This window comes from Mobula birostris, chromosome 14, assembly GCF_030028105.1.
Source record: "Mobula birostris isolate sMobBir1 chromosome 14, sMobBir1.hap1, whole genome shotgun sequence".
Taxonomy (NCBI): domain Eukaryota; kingdom Metazoa; phylum Chordata; class Chondrichthyes; order Myliobatiformes; family Myliobatidae; genus Mobula; species Mobula birostris.
This window is the reverse complement of record NC_092383.1, coordinates 9,976,324-9,996,778: the sequence shown is the minus strand read 5'-3', so window position 1 is coordinate 9,996,778 and position 20,455 is coordinate 9,976,324. Positions and strand designations below refer to the sequence as shown.

The window sequence follows — 20,455 nt, the reverse complement described above, 5'->3', positions numbered from 1 at the left end:
GAGCAGTGGTTGATTTGTTGCCGTGTCAGTTTAGAGACAGAAGTTTAAATGTTCTTGTCTGTAAACGTCTTCATGCTGGCTGCCGTTGCTTGGTTTCCTGTTTATATTCTGTGTTGTAATAGTCTTACATCTTCAGACTTAGCGTCTAATATTTCAGTGTGCCTGTGTTCTCTTAAAACTATCTTTTACATATGGTTTTGTTTCTGTTCCTCAAAGATGGTTAAAAGTGTTCAGTGAGGTTTATGTAAATGGAAGTTTCTGTAGTAACAAACTAAAAGTACCCTTCTAACTGGATCTGCAGTGCGTTAGTCTTTACATAAAGATCAGACCTTGTAGAATTTTACACTGAGTACAACGGTCTGAGGAAATCATACATACCCTTAGATCAAATAAACAAGCATTTATTTGTGAAGCAGTAGTTGTCTTGTTATGAGCATGTAATGATGTAAAACAACAATATTCAGAGTGACAGGCAGGGAAAAGTGGTCTTTCCATCGTCCCTGTTGTGCCGAGATATATTATTAAGGTTTGGGTCAGAATGAGACGCTGAATTCTTGCTGTATAATTTGTGCCTTATTGCCACTGGAAAGCGAAGTAGCAAGGCAGAATGCAACTTGTAATTCTTAACACAATCTTTGTTTCTTAACACTTTGTGGTTATGGTGGTGCTTGTCTGAACTTTAAATTGTGCAGTGCTGATGGGCAGTGTCAGAATGAGTTCGTTGCTTGTGCTGGCTCTCAGTCCCTGCTGCATTGTACGGCCTCCAAGTGTCGTGGTTCCACCGGCCAGCTTCCAAAACAGGACACCCTGAACCTCCTACGTGGTTCAAAGTGTCACACAGTATTCCAGATGCAGTGAGGAAATCGCAACCAGACCTGACAAAGAGTGTCAGCCTGAAACATCGACTGTTTATTTCCCTCCATAGATGCTGCCTGACCTGCTGAGTTCCTCCTGCACTTTGTGTAGGAGTGTTGGGAAATGTGCAGCTGAGTTTCTGCTGGGTTAAATCTTCAAGCACTGCAGTACCCTCCCATGTAGGAAAGACCTTATCTCCTGGGTTCTATTTAAACATAGAACAGTACAACACAGAAACAGGCCCTTCGGCCCATGATGTTATGATGAACTAATCGAATGAGTAATTAAATTCCTAACTACACTGCACAATGTCCATTCTCAGTGCATGTTTATGCTTACGAAAGGCCTCTGTCGTATTTGTCACCACCAACACCCTGGCAGCAGTCAACTCAATGCCTCTCATAGCTTTAGATATTTCTATCAGGAAATTTTGTTATACTTTTGGTATTTTGGTTATATTATTTAACTTGGATTAATTATTAGCTATTGATTATACCATTTAACTTGGATTTAACTCCTGATGTGCAAAAATGCTTGTTAGAGTGGTAAATGTGCAAGATAATACATTTTTGATTCATTGACGAACATTCAAAAATGTTTAATGTCAAAGACATTCTCAGGCATCTGAAGCTCCCAAGCACTCTAACATCTTTGAATCAAACAACCATAGCTGTGCTCTTTGGCCCATCACAATCATGCCTATTCACCCACATTCGATCTCTATCCTTCTATGTCTTATCCATTTAAATGTTGCCTAAATGTCTCATAAACCCACCAGCATTCTTGCAGTGGGTTCCAGATAGCAATATCTCTGTGGAAGAAAAATATTTTCCCTCAAGTACCTCATAAAATTCCAACTTCTTACCTTAGGCCTGTGCCCTCTTGTTTTTTGATATCCTTCATAGGAAAAGAAACTGACCGTCCATCCAGTCACCATTGCCTGCCTGACAGTTCCTCCAGTGTTTTGTTCTGCTTTTCCAGCTTCTGCAGAATCTCTTTGTGTTTACCCAAACTATGCATTTTTATTTTATACACCTTTATAAGGACACCCCTCAGCTTCCTTTCATTTAAGAGAAAACAAGCCCAGGCTACCCAGTCCTTCCCACAAGTGGAGTTTGCAAATCCAGGCAACAGCCTGGTGAGTCTGTTCCGCACTCTCTCCAGCACAGCTATATCTGAGGTGACCAGAACTACACATAACACTCCAAGTTTGATCTAACCAGTTATGTAAAGTTGCAACATAACATCTCAGTTTCTATATTCTATGAAACCACATATGCCACATGCCTTGTTTACTCTCTAACTGTATTCCCATATTCACGGAGCCCCAGCGTCCCTCTGTTTATCTACATCCATTAGAACCGTAGTATTTACTATCTATAGTACCGTACAAAAGTCTTAGGTGCATAAATATAGCTAGGGTACCTAACAGTTTTGCACAGTACTGTAGTAATTTAATGTATTGCATTGTACTGCTGTTGCAAAAAAAAGCAAATTTCATGATATATGGGAGGGATGATAAACCTGATTCTGATATGGGTCTCTGTTGTGGACTGAGAGTGGGAAGTGGGGCAGGAAGAGAGGAACCAGGATTTGGAAAAGGGGTAGGGGGAGGAGAGGGAGTGGGAAGCACCAGAATGACATTCTGTAATGATCAATAAACCAATTGTTGGAATCAAATTGCCGTATCTGGTGTATCAGGGCTGGGTGTATCTGCACCCGCGCCAAATCCCTGCCCCTGACACTCCTTCTCTGCCACCTGTCCCACACCCGTCCCTCAGTGTTCGACCCTCACCATTTCCAACATCCTTTGCTCCCAACAGATTTACAAACTTGCTCTCTGCTCCAAGTTCATAAATACATTACTGTGCAAAAGCCTTAGGCACTCTAGCTATATGCATGTGCTTAAGATTTTTGCACAGTACTGTATACTTACTTCTAGTTGACTTCTGGGTGGTGATGGTGCTTTATCATGGTGCGAGTGAAGCTTGCTGCCTTCAATGAGAAGGTCGTTTCATTACATTGGGTCATATCGGTAAACTGGGAGCTGGGTTCTCCATGGCAGACTATACCAGATAACCATAATGGAACAAACAAGGTGACAAAGGACAGGCAGCCGGTGATTTGTCACAACAAAGTGTAGAACACTGAACTACAGCACAGTACAAACCATTCGGGCCACAATGTTGTGCCAATCTATTTACCTACTGTCCTATAAGTTCAAATCTCATCTGAGGTATTTACATACAACTACTTAAATAAATCTGCAATATCAAAGCAAAGGAAATTCTAACATAGGTGACCCACGAGTGTAGTTGTAGTCATTAATCCACCTGGTTCATTGTTTTTTTTTAGAGTTGGGGACCTAGTGGCTACACTTTGGGAGCAGAAAACTGCCAATCTTGTATGTCCAAAATTTATAAGCAGAAAAAGAATCAGGTCAGGCAGCACTTGAGTTACCATTTCAGGTCAATGACCCTACATCAGTCTGTTCTGCTGAAGGGTCTCCAACCAGATCTGTCAACACACACAAAATGCTGGAGGAACTCAGCCGGTCAGAGAGGAATAAACAGTGACGTTTTGGGCCGAGGCCCTTCATCAGAACTGTTAACTTAAGCAAGCGCTGTCTCAGCTGCCGAGTATTTGCGATGTTTCCTCTTTTACTCTGGATCCAGTACGGTACTTGAATTTTAACCAAGCTTTGGGAGTTGTCAGAGATGGCCAGTATATGCTAGCTGTATATGTATCTGTGTGTGCACGTGGCGTCTGTGTAGGCATGTGCATATGCTGTTTATCAGTTTGAAGGCAGAGCAACAGACACAGTTCTGTGGTGCCTTTTGCATTGTCCTTCACAGTCACTGAGGTAATTTTCACGAGATAGCTATTGTCATGTAGGAAATGCTGCCATCTATTTGTTCCAATAGAAGAGTAGTGTAAATCCAACTGCAAACTTTTCCTCATGACATCAGTTGACAGAGAAGTATCAGAGCAGAGCGCCTCTGCTCTTTGAGGTGATGCAATGAGGTAGTTTTCAGTCCACCTGGAGAGGGAGGACGTGATCTTAATTTAATAGATCATCCAAAAATCAGTAAGGTGGTAAAGTTTCAACTTTGTCAGATCTCAGGAGTGAATCTGAACCCACAAGTACTTAGATTGGCACAGCTAGTAGAACAGCTGCCTCACCACATCACAGACCCTGGTAAAAATCCTGACTGGCTCACCTGTCTGTGTGGAGTTTTCGTGTTCCCCCTGGGCTTCCTCCAGAGCTTCAGTTTCCTCCAGCATTCCAAAAGGTGAACGGCAACTGTAAATTCTCCCTTGAATGTAGGTGAGTGGTAGAATGGGGTTGGAACTGATGAGAATTTGGAAGACCAAAATATGGGATTGGTATAAATGGGTGGTTAATAGTCAGCACAGACTCAATAAGCCCAAAGACCTGTATCTTTCACATGAAGTGAGCGAACTCCCAAATCAAAGTTCAAAGTACATTAATTATCAAGGCTTCTATACCTGTACATTGCCTTGAAAGAGTATTCAGCACTTCCCACCTCCACAACAATTTTTCACGTTTTCTGTCTCATTTTCTAAATCTAAAATATATTAAAGTGGGATTTTTCAGTTCATCTACAAAACATTGTGCATCATGTCAAATCAGAAGAAAAATTCCAAAAGCTGTCAACCATTTACTAAAAATCAAAAAACAAAATTGAGGTTGAAAAGGTATTCATCCCTTCCTCTAACTTTCCTCAGGTGCAATACTGTCTATTACCTTACCAACTCACCAAATTTGTTGATGTGGAAAGTTGGAGGACACCCCCTATCTCTATAAGGTCCAACAGTATGTGATGGATTTTCAACAGTCTAAATGAAATGAAGACAAAAGAACATTCAAGGCAAGTCAGGGAAATGATAATAAGGAAGCACATATCTGGGGAAGGGTACAAGACCATCTCAAAGGCACTGAACATACCTCGGAACTCAGTGCATTCCATCGTGAAAAAGTAGAAATAATATGAAACCACAGCCACACTGTCTAGGTCACTGTCCCTCTAAATTTAGTCACCAGAGAAGAATGGCACTTGAAGTGAGACTGCTGTAGTGCCAGCAGTCATTCTGAGTGAGCTGCAAAAGTCAGTGGCTGCAACTGGAGATGATGTTCATGGCTCTACAATCTCTAAGACCTTGCAGAAAAAGGGTATTTATGGAAGAGTGGCAAGGAAGAAGCCGTGGCTAAAAACGAAAGCATATCCTTGCCTATAAAGACTTTGCAAAGTGTCACTTAGAAGATACTGTAAAGACATGGAAGAAGGTCTTGTGGTCAGCTGAGACTAAAGTGGAACAACTTGGCCTCAACACCAAGCAGTACGTGTGGCGTAAATCTAATGCTGTGCATCAACCAGGTAACACCATCCCGACTGCAAAGTATGCTGGAAGTGGAAATATACTATGGGGATGCTTTACAGCAACAGGGACAATAAATCTGGTCCGGATTGATGAGAAGATGAATGCTGCTAAATACAGAAATCCTGGAAAAAAATCTGCTAGCCTCTGCCAGAAAGCTTAAACTGAGGAGGAAATTCGTCTTTCAGCAGGACAATGATCCAAAGCACACTGTCAGACCAAGCATGGTGTGGCTTCAAATGAATAAAATTGATGTCCTTGAGTGGCCCACTCAGAGTCCTGATCCTAAACGCAACTAACCTGGCACAGCTTGAGTAATTTTGCAAGGAGAAATGGGCAAATCTTGCTCTATCACATCGTGCAAAGCTAATAGAGACTTATCGAAAAAGACTACTGGCTGTAATAGCTGCGAGAGGTGGTTCAGCTAACTAGTGACCAAAGGGGGACGAATACCCTTCAACTGCTGACATTTCAGTTTTTGATTTTTTAGATTTTCATGCTTTACAATTTTCCCTGTTTTTGGGCTCTACTGTGAAAAAAGGAGCATGTGATTCACAAATTAAAGTTCTCAGTTAAATTGATCAAAGTAACTGTTTGTAGTACTAATTTATGTGATCAAAGGGTTGGGGCTGAATTTACTTTTCAAGGTATTGTAAGGTACCTAGAGATTCATTTTCTTGCAGGCATTTACAGGAAAAAGAAATACCATAGATTTTTTTTTTGCAAAGCTATACATAAACAGACACAAAGACTGCTAGACACCTAGTGTGCAAGAGAAGACAATCTGTGCAAATTTTTGAAAATAACAGAGAACATGAGTAATAAAGAGTCCTTGGAAGTGAGTCTATCACCGTACAGTCTGTTCAGAATAGTGATGAGTGAAGTGATCCACACTGGTTCGGGAGCCTGATTGTTGTAGAGTAATAACTCTTTCTGAACCTGGTAGGGTGAGAGCTGCAACTCCTGGCCGATGGTGGTCGTGAGAAGAGAGCACGGCCTGGATTGTTGGGGTCCTCGATGATGGATGCTGCTTTCTTGTGCTCTGTAGTGGAATGTGCTTTGCCTCTGATGGTCTGGGCTGCATCCTCTACCTCCTGTAATCTTTTCTGTTCCTGGGTATTGGTGTTTCCATACCAGGTCATGATGCAACCAGTTAGAGTACTCTCCGATGTGTATCCAGAGAAGTTTGTCGAAGTTTTTGGTGACATGTTGAATCTACGCAAACTTCTAAGTAGTGGCACTATCGTGCCTTCTTTGTAATGACAGGACAGATTCTCTGATATATTGACACCAAGGAATTCAACGTTACTGACCCTCTCTACCTCCATTCCTCTAAGGAGGACTGGCTGATGGACCTCCTTTAGTCGGTAATCAGCTCTTTGATTTTGCTGACATTAAGTGAGAAGTTGTTGTAGCACCATTCATCCAGATTTCCAACCTCCCTCTTCTATGCTGATTTGTCATCACTTATGATTCGCTCATGTGTTGCAGAGCAGATGTTAATCTGTTGACCATATCCCTTGTGTCACCCCCACCGTGTAGCTTGTATCTGTTTACTTGATTATCTAGCCAAATTCGGCTGCTCTGTATGTGTTCACGTGGGCGCATGCATGGCTATTAAACTTGCTACAATTAGTATAGGTCTAATGCCTCGATTGACTTTGCAAGTAAATCCACCTTCACGCATTATAAGGAGAGTGTTTTGCATGAAAGTTTCAACATGTGACAGCCAATATATACGGTTACAGCAGGCAAATTATTGACAGGAAGTTCAGTTAAAGGGTTGGTTCATCTGTGATCACAGTTTTGCAGGCAACGATTAATTGCTCAGTGTGTAAAATGTAAAGGTAGGTAGGTGAAAATAAATCGTGATAGCCATAGGGCTGACTGTGCAAATACGCAGATCCACATATAGTAAGACAGAGCAGAGCCTCAAGGTATCCTTCAGCAGGAGGTCCTCATACAGCACATTTTTGATCCAGATTTCAGCATCTGTTATCTCTTGCATCTCCGGTGGATAAAAAAAAAGACTGAATACGGGAATCCTAGTAAATATTATTTCCCTGAATTCCGGAACACTGCAGTTTCATGGCTGCTGTCCTTGGTCAATTAACGCAACAAAAGCTAGGAGTTGGAACTGGAATTCCCTGAGCCAAATTTGGCCAAATATCACAGTGGATTCATTCAAAAAGGATTCGATCAGAACTTTGTGCAGTGAGACCAGTGACCAAGCTAGAGTTCAAATCAGTTCTCCCCACCCCTCAGCTGGGCTTTAAAAATTCATAAAAACTCTTGCAGCAGTCACTGAGTTCTACAAAAGCAACTTGAGGTTTACTTAGAACTTCTAGTCTGATTAAAGCCTGAGTCTTCTGTAAATGAGTAATAATAGTAATTCATACTCGAATTGAGTATGAATCAGAATCAGGTTTATTATAACTGGCGTGTGACGTGAAATTCATTAACTTATCAGCAGCAGTTCAATGCAATACATAATCTAGCAGAGAAAAAAAATGAATAAAATAATAATAAATAAACAAGTAAATCAATTACGTATATTGAATAGATTTAAAAAATGTGTAAAAACAGAAATATTGTATATTGTTACAAAAGTGAGGTAGTGTCCAAAGATTCAATGTCCATTTAGGAAGCTGTTCCTGAATCACTGAGTGTGTGCCTTCAGGCTCTGTACCTCCTACTCGATGGTTACAGTGAGAAAAGGGCATGCCCTGGATGCTGGAGGTCCTTAGTAACGGACACTGCCTTTCTGAGACACTGCTCCCTAAAGATGTCTTGGGTACCCCTGTAGGCTAGTACCCAAGATGGAACTGACTAGATTTACAACCTTCTGCAGCTTCTTTCGGTCCTGTGCAGTAGCCCCTCCATACCAGATAGATGCCTGTCAGAATGCCCTCCAAGGTACAACTATAGAAGTTTTTGAGTGTATTTGTTGACATGCCAAATCTCTTCAAACTCCTAATAAAGTATAGCTGCCGTCTTGCTTTATTTATAACTACGTCGATATGTTGGGACCAGGTTAGATCTTCATTGATCTTGACACCCAGGAACTTGAAGCTGCTCACTCTCTTCACTTCTGATCCCTCTATGAGGATTGGTATCTGTTCCTTCGTCTTACCCTTCCTGAAGTCCACAATCAGCTCTTTTGTCTTACTGACGTTGAGTGCCAGGTTGTTGCTGCGGCACCACTGCACTAGTTGGCATATCTCACTCCTGTACGCCCTCTCATCACCACTTGAGATTCTACCAACCATGGTTGTATTGTCAGCAAATTTATAGATGGTGTTTGAGCTACTGTATGCCTAGCCACACAGTCATGTGTAGATAGAGAGTAGAGCAGTGGGCTAAGCACACACCCCTGAGGTGTGCCGGTGTTGATTGTTATTGAGGAGGATATGTTATCATCAATTTGCACAGATTGTGGTCTTCAAGTTAGGAAGTCAGGGATCCAATTGCAGAGGGAGGTACAGAGGCTCAGGTTCTGCAACTTCTCAATCAGGATTGTGGGAATGATGGTGTTAAATGCTGAGCTATAGTTGATGAACGGCATCCTGACGTAGGTATTTGTGTTGTCCACGTGATCTAAAGCCATTGAGATTGCGTCTGCAGTTGACCTATTGTGGCGATAGAAAAAATGCATCGGGTTTCAGGTCCTTTCTGAGGCAGGAGTTCAGTCTAGTCATGACCAATCTCTCAGAGCATTTCATCACTGTCAATGTGGGTGCTATAGTCATTAAGGCAGCCCACATTATTTTTCTTAGGGATTGGTATAATTGTTGCCTCCCAGGGGGTTATTCCCTCAATGGAGAATGCCTGTCCGTGACTCTGGAGAGACTGATGCACAAACGGCCACTACCTGGTCCTTGACAGATCGGGGTCAGGGTCAAGTGGCATGGAATGCAAGATGACTGGGAACCCTTCTCTGCTACAGCCTTCCTCTGCCTTCACTGCTGTTGTGATGTGTCATCATCTTCTGCTAGCTCCATCGTTGAGGTTTTGGTTGGATCGCTCTTTGTCTGGATCCTCCCCTTTGACCTTACCACCATGGGTGACTACCAGGAGCTAATCTCCGGACAGCATCACTCTCAGGATGTCAGGAACTTTCAGGCCTCTTCATCACGACAAAGGGACGATCCTCAGAGAAGAAATGAGTAATAAGACTTAAACAGACAGCAGGGTAGTATAGCAGTTATTACAACGTTTTACAGCTCCAGCAGTCAAAAACACAACGTTCAATCCCCCCTCCCCACTGTCTCTAAAGAGTTTGTACTTTCTCCCCATGACTGCGTGGGTTTCCTCTGAGTGCTGTGGTTTCCTCCTGTATTCCAAACAGAGATGCGAGTTAGGCTTACTGAGTTGTTGGCGTGCTATGTTGGCATCAGAGATATGATGATACTTGCAAGCTGCCCCCAGCACATACTCAGACTGTGTTGGTTGTTGATGCAAGCAACACGCTTTGCTGTGTGTTTTTGTGTGCATTTGATAAATAAAGCTAATCTTTTTAATCTTACAAATCACTTAATGGGGCTTTGGTTGAAGTTTTCAGGATACCAAGGCAAACTACTGTAACGAAAACCAATTTCCCCTGGGCTCAATAAAGTATGACTATGACTACTTGTGTAGAACAGATCTATTTCTGCTGGTTGGAAAGTCTGTGACTGGACGGTACATTCTGCACCTGGCCTTGAAGAGTGAAGTTAGGAAACAGTTCTACACATGATAGTGGAAGAAAACAGAATCTCTCCCTCACAGGCAATAATTGATCAGGAAATTAGAAATAATTAACTAACATGGGGAAAAAGATGTGTGTGGTTAGCTCAGAATCATAATGAGTAACAAACATAAGGGTTAAGTTTCCTCCTGTGGCTGTATTCCTGACCACCAGTGAAATTGAAAGATGTTGAAGGGGTGAGTGGAGACTCAAAGAGCAAGTTGTCAGACCTAGAATTGTGTCAGTTGGATGGAAAGAGGATTAAGGATGGCTGGTCTATCAGAAGCAATTTGGAGGCATTCACAGGAAGATGCCTCCATCAGAGAAGGAGAATTTGGCCACAGAAGGACAAGAGTGAGGAGGGATCACTAAATGAGAGTGGGCCATTTTAAATCCAGAAAAACAGAGACAGGATGTGCTAGCATTGGAAAGGGTTCAGAGAAGGTCTACAAGAATGATTCCCAGAATGAAAGGGTTAATGTATGAGGAACATTTGATGGCTCTGGGCCTGCAGTCGATGGAGTTTAGAAGAATGATGGGTGGGGGATGGAAGATCTCATTGAAACTTACTGAATATTAAAAGGTCTAGATGGAGTAGATGTGCAGAGGATGTTTCCAATAGTCTAGGACCAGAGAGCATAGCCTCAGCATAGAAGAATATCCCTTTAGATCAGAGATGAGGTGGAATTGCTTTCACCAGAGGATGACGAGTCTGTAGAATTCATTGCACGGACAGCCAAGTCATTGGGAAAATTTAAACTGGGGTTTGATAGGTTCTTAATTAGTAGGGCATTAAAAGGTTACAGGGAGAATGCAGCTAAGAGGGATCATGATTGAATGGTGGAGCAGACTAGATGGGCTGAGTGGCCTAATTCTGCTCATATGTCTAATGGTTGTTTGGTCATGTGTTAACTGTGTACATGTAACTGCTTTGAACTGCATACTCATACATATTTGAGAACCTGCCCATAAGAAATGTGAGATTACCTTTGATTTCTCTCTCAGCATTTCTTGCTAACCAGTGAGTTACTGGTTAAATACAGTGATACCCTTAACTGGAATTACTGAGGGTGATATGATGAGGAACCCAAAGGTTGAAACTAGTTGGCTTTAAGGATTACCTTGCTGGTGACCAATTCAACGTTTTTAGTTTCAGAATCAGTAAATTGAGAAAAATAAATGTGAAACTGTTAAGTAATTCTGCTTGCTTCTGTTTGTATGTGTCCTACACAAGGCCTCAAAACTGAAACACTCAGCCTGAGCTAAAGTCAAAGTAAATGTACTATCAAAGTACCTTGTGATTCATTTTATTGCAGGCATTCACAGTAGAACAAAGAAATACAATAGAATCAATGAAAAACTACATACAAATGAAGTTCCAAGTAAATTTATTATCAAAGTTCAAATATGTCACCATATACAACCCTGAGATGCATTTTCTTGCGAGCATACATAATAGAAACAACGAAAGGTCATACCCCAATAGGATGGACAAAAACCAACTTGCAAAAGTCAACAAACTATGCAAATACAAAAGAAATGATAATAAATAAATAAACAATAAATATCGAGATTGTGAGATGAGAGTCCTTCAAAGTGAGTCCATAGATTGTGGGGACAGTTGAATGATGGGGCGAGTGAAGTTATCTCCTCTGGTTCAAGAGCCCGATGGTAGATGGGTGAGAACTTGGTGGTGTGGGTCCTGAGGCTCCTGTGCTACCTTCCTGATGGCAGCAGTGAGAAGAGAACACTTTCGGTGTGGCGGGAGTTCTTGTTGATGGATGCAGCTTTCCTGTGACAACTCTTCATGTAGATGTGCTCAGTGATGGCGAGGCCTGTATCCAGTACTTTTTATAGGATTTTCTGTTCAAGAACATTGAACAGGCTATGTTGCAACCAGTTCAAATATTCTCCACCACACATCTATAGAAGTTTGTCAGGTTTAGATGTCATGCCGAAACTTCACAGATTTCTGAGTAAATAGAGGCACCTCTGTGCTCTCTTCAAGTTCCACTTGCGCGCTGGGCTGGCCCAGGCCAGGTCCTCTGAAGTAATAACACCATGAATTTAGAATTGCTGATCCTCTCCACCTCATGGACCACTGGCTCATGGACCTCAGGTTTCCTCCTGCTGAATTCAACAATCAGCTCCTACTTGGTATTGCTGGCATTGAGTGAGAGAGTGATGTTGTGGCAGCCCTCAGCCGCAATCTCCCTCCTTTATGCTGATTCGTCACTATCTTTGATCTGGCCAATAACAGTGGTATCACCAGAAAACTTAAATATGGCATTGGAGATGTGCTTAGTCTCGCAGTCATATGTATAAAGTGAGTAGAGTAGGGGGTTAAGCACACAGGTCCTTGTACTGCACCTATGCCGAAAGACTCACAAACAAATCTTAATCTGCCATTAAAATATAACTGTGCATGGGAGTTTGCTGTGTTCACAGTGGCTACTGTTTTACCTTCATTGTAATACTGACAATGATTCAAGATTATGTCATTAGCTCTAAATCGTCCTATGTGATCCTGTGGCATTATAGAAAGGTCAATGTACTTGGTCATGTGTGTTTCTTGTTCTGAATTAACAATCCAGAGCCTAGCCTGAAACTCTTCATATCAAGAGTTTGAATTAAAACCCCTTCCAACACTTGTTCTTTTGTAAAATTTTCTTTCAAGGTGATTTAAGTTTAGATTTCCAGCAGTCATTTTGTTTAAATCCACCATTAAGAGCCAGTACACTTGTATCGGTGACCACTTGTTTGTCAGTCTTTATATAGTAGTGGGATGGCACGGCAGTACAGCGGTTAATACAGTTGCTTTACAGTTAGTGATCAGGGTTCAATTCCCGCTGTTGTCTGTAGGGAGTTTGTACATTCTCCCCATAACCTTGTGGGATTTCTCAGGTTCCTCGCATTTCCTCCCACATTCCAAAAATGTATGGTTAGGGTTAGTGAGTTGTGAGCATGCTATTTTAATGCCGAAGGCGTGGAGACACACAGGGGCTTCCCCACACAGTCCTTGGACTCTGTTAGTCATTGACGCAGAGTGGCACATTTCACTGCATGTTTCAGTAAATGTGACAAATAAAACTGATCTTTAGCTCTCTGATGGACAAATGCTAAAACTCTCATCATTTTCTGAGCAACACACACAAAATGCTAGAGAAACTCAGCAGGTCAGGCAGCATCAATGGAAAGGAGTAAACAGTCGCATTTTAGGCTGAGAGCCTTCATCAGGACACAGGTCCTCAGATTTACTCAATTCCAGAGATGCAACCTGACCTGCTGACTTTCTCCAGCATTTTGTGTGGTTCCTCTGGATCTACAGCATCAGCAGAATTTCTTGTATTTGCCTTTTAATTCTCTGTTTTAGAAGACACTTCCCATCATCGCTCAGTCTGGCCTGGAAAAAGTCCTGAGAACAAATGGAAAACACTTTGGAAACTTTTGAGGAGGCTGGTGGTTATTTAAACATTGTTAGTTGTCAGTTTTATTCCTGTTGATACGAGGGTTGATTATGAGAGTTAATGGTGACAGTGACAAAGCATGTCATGGTACAGTTATCGCAGCCAGATAACTCATTTGACACCTCTTGTAGCAATAGAGTGTACCCTGGTCTTCTGCTGCTGTAGCCCGTCCTCAAGTATTGATATATTGTGCATTCAGAGAAACTCTTCTGTACACCGCTATTGTAACACATGGTTATTTGAGTTACTGTCGCCTTCCTGTCAGCTTGAACCAGTCTGGCCATTCTCCTCTGACCTCTCTCATTAACAAGGCATTTTCACCCACTGAACTGCTGCTCACTTGGATGCTTTTTGTTTTGTTCACCATTTTTTTTGTATACTCTAGACCAGGGTCCCAAATGGTGGTCCACGGACCCCTTGCTTAATGGTATTGGTCCATGGCATACTAAATGTTGTGAACCCTTACTGTAGAATCTGTGAGAAAATCCCAGGAGATCAGCAGTTTCTGAAATACTCAAACCACTTGTCTGGCACCAACAATCATTCCAGAGTCAAAGCCACTTGGATCACATTTCTTCCCTATTCTGATGTTTGGTCTAAACAACAACTGAATCTTGTGAACACGACTGTATGCTTTTATGCATTGAGTTGCTGCCACATGATTGGCTCATTAGAGATTTGCATTAACAAGCAGGTGTACCTAATAAAGTGGCCACTAAGTGTAGAAATTCTGATTCCAGTCTCATTGATCATTGATCGCTTTCATTTTAGGAGAAAGAGAAAACAAAAGAGAAGGAAGTAAAAGACAAGGACAAGAAAACTACAAATGGACATGTCTTTACTGCCATTTTAGCATTTGGCTCACCACCGTGTCACCAGTGTAACAAGAACATTACTACCAGAGAGGCATACCTCTGTAACAGTAAGTAACCTGCTGGAAGTTTGCTAAACTCTTGTTGTGAGAAGTGTTTTTTTGCATAATGCTTTTGAAACTTCATCAATGGACATACAAACATTCCACTTTGGCACAATTTTCAGTGCTGTCACTGTTAAGTTTAAATTGTGTAATAACTCCATACAATGTCCAGGAATAACCACATTTTCCCCTTAGATTGTAATGTAACTGCTCTTGTTCTGAGTCTGGTCTCACCCACTCCTCCAACTCCGTCCCCATGCTCATCCTAGTTTTCAGAATCAGGTTTATAATCACTGACATATATTGCAAAATCTGTTGTCTTACGAGAGCAGTAGTGTGATACATAAAATATACTCTGTTACAATCAGAGATATACAGTATATAAAATAATAAGTTGGGAGAAAGAATGCAAAAATAATAAGATGGTTTTTTTGGGTTCATGGACCATTCAGAAATTTGATGGTAGAGGTGAAGAAGCTGTTCCTCAAATGTTGAGTGTGTGCTGACAGGCTCTTCTATCTTCTCCCTGATGTTAGAAATGAGAAGAGAGCAAGTCTGGATGGTAGAGGCCATTAATGATGGATGGAGCCTTCTTATCATTTCACCTATGTCCATTCTAGTTTTAGCTTGAAGGGCAAGAACTGCCTTCCTGAATTTCTCTCTGCTATGCTCCTTAACAAAACTTCTCGTTGTGTATTTGAGCTCATGTAGTGCGGAGCACCACTGCTGTAAGTCTTAGTGTTAAAGATTTTAAATGAATGTGTTGTTGTGAAAAGGAGCATAAGTTGATTAGGACTTGTGTCTGGGTTAAACACACCAAATGCTGGAGGAACTCAGCAGGTCAGGCAGCATCTCTGGAGGGGAATAAAGGGTCAGTGTTTCACGCCAAGACCTTTCATCAAGACTGGAAAGAAAGGAGAAAGAAACCAGAATAAGGAGGAGGAGGAGAAGAAAGGTGATAGGTGAAGCCAGGTGACGGGGAAGATAGGTGGGTGGGGGAGGGGGAATAAAGTGAGAAGCTGGGAGGTGATAGGTGGAAAAGGTGAAGGGCTGAAGAAGAAGGAATCTGATTGGAACGGAGAGTGGACCATTGGAGAAAAGGAAGGAGGAAAGACACCAAAGGTCTGGATCCATTGTCAAATATTCTCACCAGTTGTACACAACTCTCACTCTTGACTGTTGTTGCATGAACAAATTTACCAGAGAGAAGTACTGGTAGATATGAAGCAGTCTCTTTATTCCACAAAATGAGACACAGCAGGCATCATAATTGAGACCCTGTTTGATGCGAGAGGTCTGCTTGACACGACACTGCACGACATTTTATATTCTAAAGATCAAAGGTCGATTCAGGACAATTCCATATTTATGATGCTTGTTTTGAACTACAGACACCCAAAAAAACAGATTTTAAATCAGCATTGTCTGTTCTTACATTTCACTATAGTCTACAGTTCTAAAGAACCCCATGTTCAGAGCTGCATCTTAGATTTAATCAACAGTTCATACTTGAATCTGGTGACTGAAGTCAGTTGCTGAAGTTATTTGCTCTATGTGCTAACCACAAAAAAACGCTCTTGACATGACAAACATGTAGATGCCCATTATCTATTGTTCCCTAATGTTGAACTGTGAGCTATGTCTCCAAGTGTTCTGTATGACACATGACATTGCTCTCACTCATTCTTTTCATATCTTTATTGTTAAACTTAACTTCTAATGTGTGACATAAATAAGTGTAAAGCCCCTTGGGATATTGTCCTCTTTTCCACTCAAGGCCCTGAATACAGCCTCAAAAACCTGTAGCTAATCAGTCCTTTCCAGCTGAAACACATTTAGTGCCAGAGATTTTGTGACTTTTAATAAAGCTGATTAATTACATTCAGATGGTCTACATGAAAAGGCTGTTGAGTTTGTGGCAGAAGCTTTAACCCTTAACTGTCATTAAGCACGTCTTGAGGTTTGGGCAAAGGAAGTTCACGCAGTCGATTCCAAGTAAGAACAACTTATGTTACGAAGGTTAAGCAGATTGGGCCTACACTGTCTGTTGGTGAGAAGTACAGGAGTTGATGCCATTGAGTAGCCTTGACAGAGTACATGTTGTGAGATTGTTTCCGGGAAAGGGAATTGGAATCAAGAATTAGGGGAGGTGTAAGGGTTATTTAGTTATTGAGTGATACATCATGTTAACAGACGCTTTCCTCGTTGACTTTGTCATCTGAGTGCATAGATTACACATTGGTTGTTGGTCAGTCTTTGTTCGTGTATAATTTTTCAAAAATTCTATTGTATTTATTTTCCTGTAAAAGCTTGCAAGAATTCCGACGTCTATGAGGTGATGTTACGTCCTCCCCATGAACGTGTGGCTTTCCTCTGGGTGCTCTAGCTTCCTCCAGCATTCCAAAGATGTACCAGTTAGTAGGTTAGTTGATCATTGTAAATTGCCCTGTGGTTAGGCTAATGTTAAATAGGGTTGCTGGACGGTGCGGCTAGTTGGAATGGAAGGAGCTATCCTGCACTGTATCTCTAAATAAATATAAAATAAAATAGAGGAGGAACTCAGCAGTTCAGGCAGAATCTTATGCATTTATGGTCCCATGGCCTTTTTATTCTCCCCACTAACCCAACAACAAATGGCTCAGCTTACAGGAAACTTGTGTCCAACAAATATCACATCTTGGTTCTGACTACTAAATTTTTTTTTATTTTCTGTGTTTGATATTGTTTGAACACATTACAGATCTCAGCAGTTTTTGGTTTTATCAGCAATCACATTGTTGTGGTACCGGTACGGTCAGTAAGCTAATTGATCAGAGTGTAAAAGAGTGCAAATTTCTGGATGGGAATTTCTGTGAATTCAACCATTTGGAAAGGATGCTCATTGCCCAGTTTATTAGGTATTGGAGGGTATTTGAGTTATTGCCGCCTTCCCGTCAGCTTGAATCAGTCTGGCCATTCTCCGCTGACCTCTCTCATTGACTTAGGAGCTGCAAGTTAAGGCGGTTTTAAAATGGAATGGTGCCCTATTTTACACCCACTCTCTGTTCCTCTCTCAGTCCAACCCCACCCCCTACCTGACCACTGCAGTGATCTCCACCATCAGCACCGCAATGTGTAGTTTTAGTTTCTTACTTACCAATCTACACCACTCACAGTTGGAGCAGGATATATTTTAAACCCTTTAAAAGAATAAAAAAATCTGTAAATGTCGGGTAACAGTTCTGCTCTGTCACACTCCTGAATTCTTGTTAATGTCAAGCATAGACTAACAGTAATGGTGCCTTTTTCTGAGACTTTGGGCCCATAGTTTTCACTTCTGGCAGTTCTCTCACTCTATCCATTACCCCCTCTTTCCTCTACTTTTATTTCTGTGTTAAATTGTTCTCTTGGAAAAGCAGTGCTAATATTTTTATTGATTGCACTCAGCATTATTCAATCACCAGAATCTCATTTCATGCCCAAAGATTAGAGTTTGTCAAGTCCCAGCACTGCGGCTAAGGGCTTTGATGCAGTTTTATGTTGGTCTTCCATTTCTATCCCCAAAACAGCACCACGCCTCAGAGTCAGAATCAGGTTTATAATCACCGATGTGTGTGTCGTGGAATTTGATAACTTAGCTGCAGCAGTACAATGCAATACATGATAAATATAGAAAGAAAGAAAATAAATAAATTACAGTATATATATATATATATATATATATATATATATATATATATAAAAAATAGATTAAAAGTAGTGCAAGAACAGAATTAATATATATTTTTAAAAAATGAGATGGTGTTCCTGGGTTCAATGTCCATTTAGGAATCTGTTGGCAGAGGGGAAGAAGCTGTTCCTGAATCACTGAGCTTGTGCCTTCAGGCTTCTGTACCTCCTTCCTGACAGTAACAATGAGAAGGGTGCATATCCTGGGTGATGGGGGTCCTTGATAATGGACGTCACATCTGAGGCACTGCTCCTTGAGGATGTCTTGGATACTACAGAGGCTAGTACCCAAGATGAAGCTGACTAATTTTACAACTTTCTGCAGCTTCTTTTAGTCTTGTGCAATAACCTCCCCATACCGGAAAATGATGCAGCCCTGTCAGAATGCTCTCCACAGTACATCTATAAAAGTTTTTGAGTTTTTTTGTTGACAAACCAAATCTCTTCAAACTCTTAATGAACTATAGCCACTGTCTTGCTTTCTTATAGCTGTATCGATATGTAGGGTCCAAGTTAGGTCCTCAGAGATCTTGACACCCAGGAACTTGAAATTACTCACTCCTCCACTTCTGATCTCTCTATGAGGATTGGTATGGGTTCCTTTGTCTTATCCTTCCTGAAGTCCACAATCAGCCCTTTCATCTTACTGCCATTGCGTAGAAGGTTATTTCTGTGACACCACTCAACTAGCTGGTATATCTTTCTCTTGTACACCCTCTCCTCTTCATCTGAGATTCTACCCCCGATGGTTGTATCATCAGCAAATTTTCAGATGGTATTTGAGCTATGCCTAGCCACACAGCCATAGGTATAGGAGAGAGTAGAGTAGTGGGCTAAGCACACACCCCTAAGGTATGTCAGTGTTGATTGTCAGCATGGAGGAGATATTATTACCAATCTGCACAGATTATGGTTTTACGATTAGGAAGTCGAGGATCCAATTGCAGAGGGAGGTACAGAGGCCCAGGTTCTGTAGCTTATCGATCAGGGCTGTGGGGATGGTGGTGTTAAATGCTGAGCCACAGTCGATGAACAGCATCCTGACGTAGGTGTTTGTATTGTCCAGGTGATCTAAGGCCACGTGAAGAGCCATTGAGATCGCGTCTGCTGGAGACCTATTGTGGCAATTGGCAAATTTCCTCCAACTGTACAATTTTGTCTGTTTTTGATCATTTCTTCCCTTCCCAACATTTTTTCTTTCCCCATTCTGAATCCCCTCTTGCCCCTTCTCTTCTCTTCACCTGCCAGTCTCTTCCCTCTGATGTCCCTCCTCCTCCTCCTCCTCCTCCCAGGATCTACTCTCCTCTCCTACCACCTCATACCCCCCTCCCTCACCTACCCAACTTCCCCCTCACCTGGCTTCACCTTGCAATCCTTCCTCTCCCCACCTTCTCAATCTGGCTTCTTCCCCCGTCCGTAACAGACCTGATGATAGCCTCAGCCCAAAATGCCTCTCCCGTTGCTGCTAAATTGACCCAAGTTCCTCCAGCATGTTGGGTTGTTGTTCTGGATTTCCAACATCTGCAGAATCTCTAATGTTTGCAATTTTCTTTTCCTGCATTTTTCAAATTAGTGTTGGTGCCTTCAACATTCTAAATGCGCAGAGCGAAAGATAAGCTGCCAAGAGAACAGGGGGTCAAATGGCATCTGTGGAGTCTTAAGATGTGGTCAATGTTTTGGGTCAATTATGCTACATCAGGACTAAGATCGTTAGAAGGATGGGAACCAGTATAAAGAAGTAAGGATGCGGTGAGGGGGATGAGACAAGCTGATATAGTAGGTGATATTTAGAATCAGATGAGGGAGTGATGACTGGCAGATGGTGGACGTGAGGGGAAAGTGATGAGACCAAGGCTGATAGGTGATGGATGCAAATATAAGAAGAAAAAATATAACCTTTTTGTGCAGCTTGGGCTGTGTGTGGATTGAGGCAGAAGCTGAAAGGCAATAGTTGGAACCCGATAAGAGGGGGGTGATGGACTGATAGAAGCAGATGTGGTAGAGTGATGATTCTTGGTATTGAGAGGTTGGGGGTGGAGAAAGGGATTGAAAAGGTGAACAAAAGAAGGTTGACTTTGGGTGGGCTGTACTTCTTTTCATGAGGGCTGTGAATTTATTCGGAGCACCACATCATACTTAAAAACACAAATGTCTTTGCAGGATGAGAGAGAAAATATTTTACGTAGTTATATGAAACAAGCTGCTTAAGGAAGTGTTAGAGACAGACCGAGTTAAAATGTTTAAAAGACACTTGGACAGGTACATGTGCTTTGCCGATTAACTAGACAACAAACGCTTGCACTTGTTCCATAATCATACTTTATTTACCTGTGTACAAGGAGAACAGCCTGACCCCTGTCACCAAACTGTTCTAAAGTCTGA

The 20,455-nt window shown here is 41.8% G+C and overlaps 1 protein-coding gene across 5 annotated transcripts in view; it reads left to right on the top strand.

Annotated features, from left to right (window-relative positions):
* Positions 1-20,455, top strand: part of akap13 (A-kinase anchoring protein 13) — a 561,754-nt gene that overhangs the window by 431,626 nt on the left and 109,673 nt on the right. For all 5 annotated transcript variants that reach the window (XM_072278084.1, XM_072278087.1, XM_072278081.1 and 2 more), the window contains one exon: positions 14,221-14,371. In XM_072278084.1, coding sequence (XP_072134185.1) covers positions 14,221-14,371 — 151 coding nt within the window. The remainder of the gene's footprint in view (positions 1-14,220; positions 14,372-20,455) is intronic.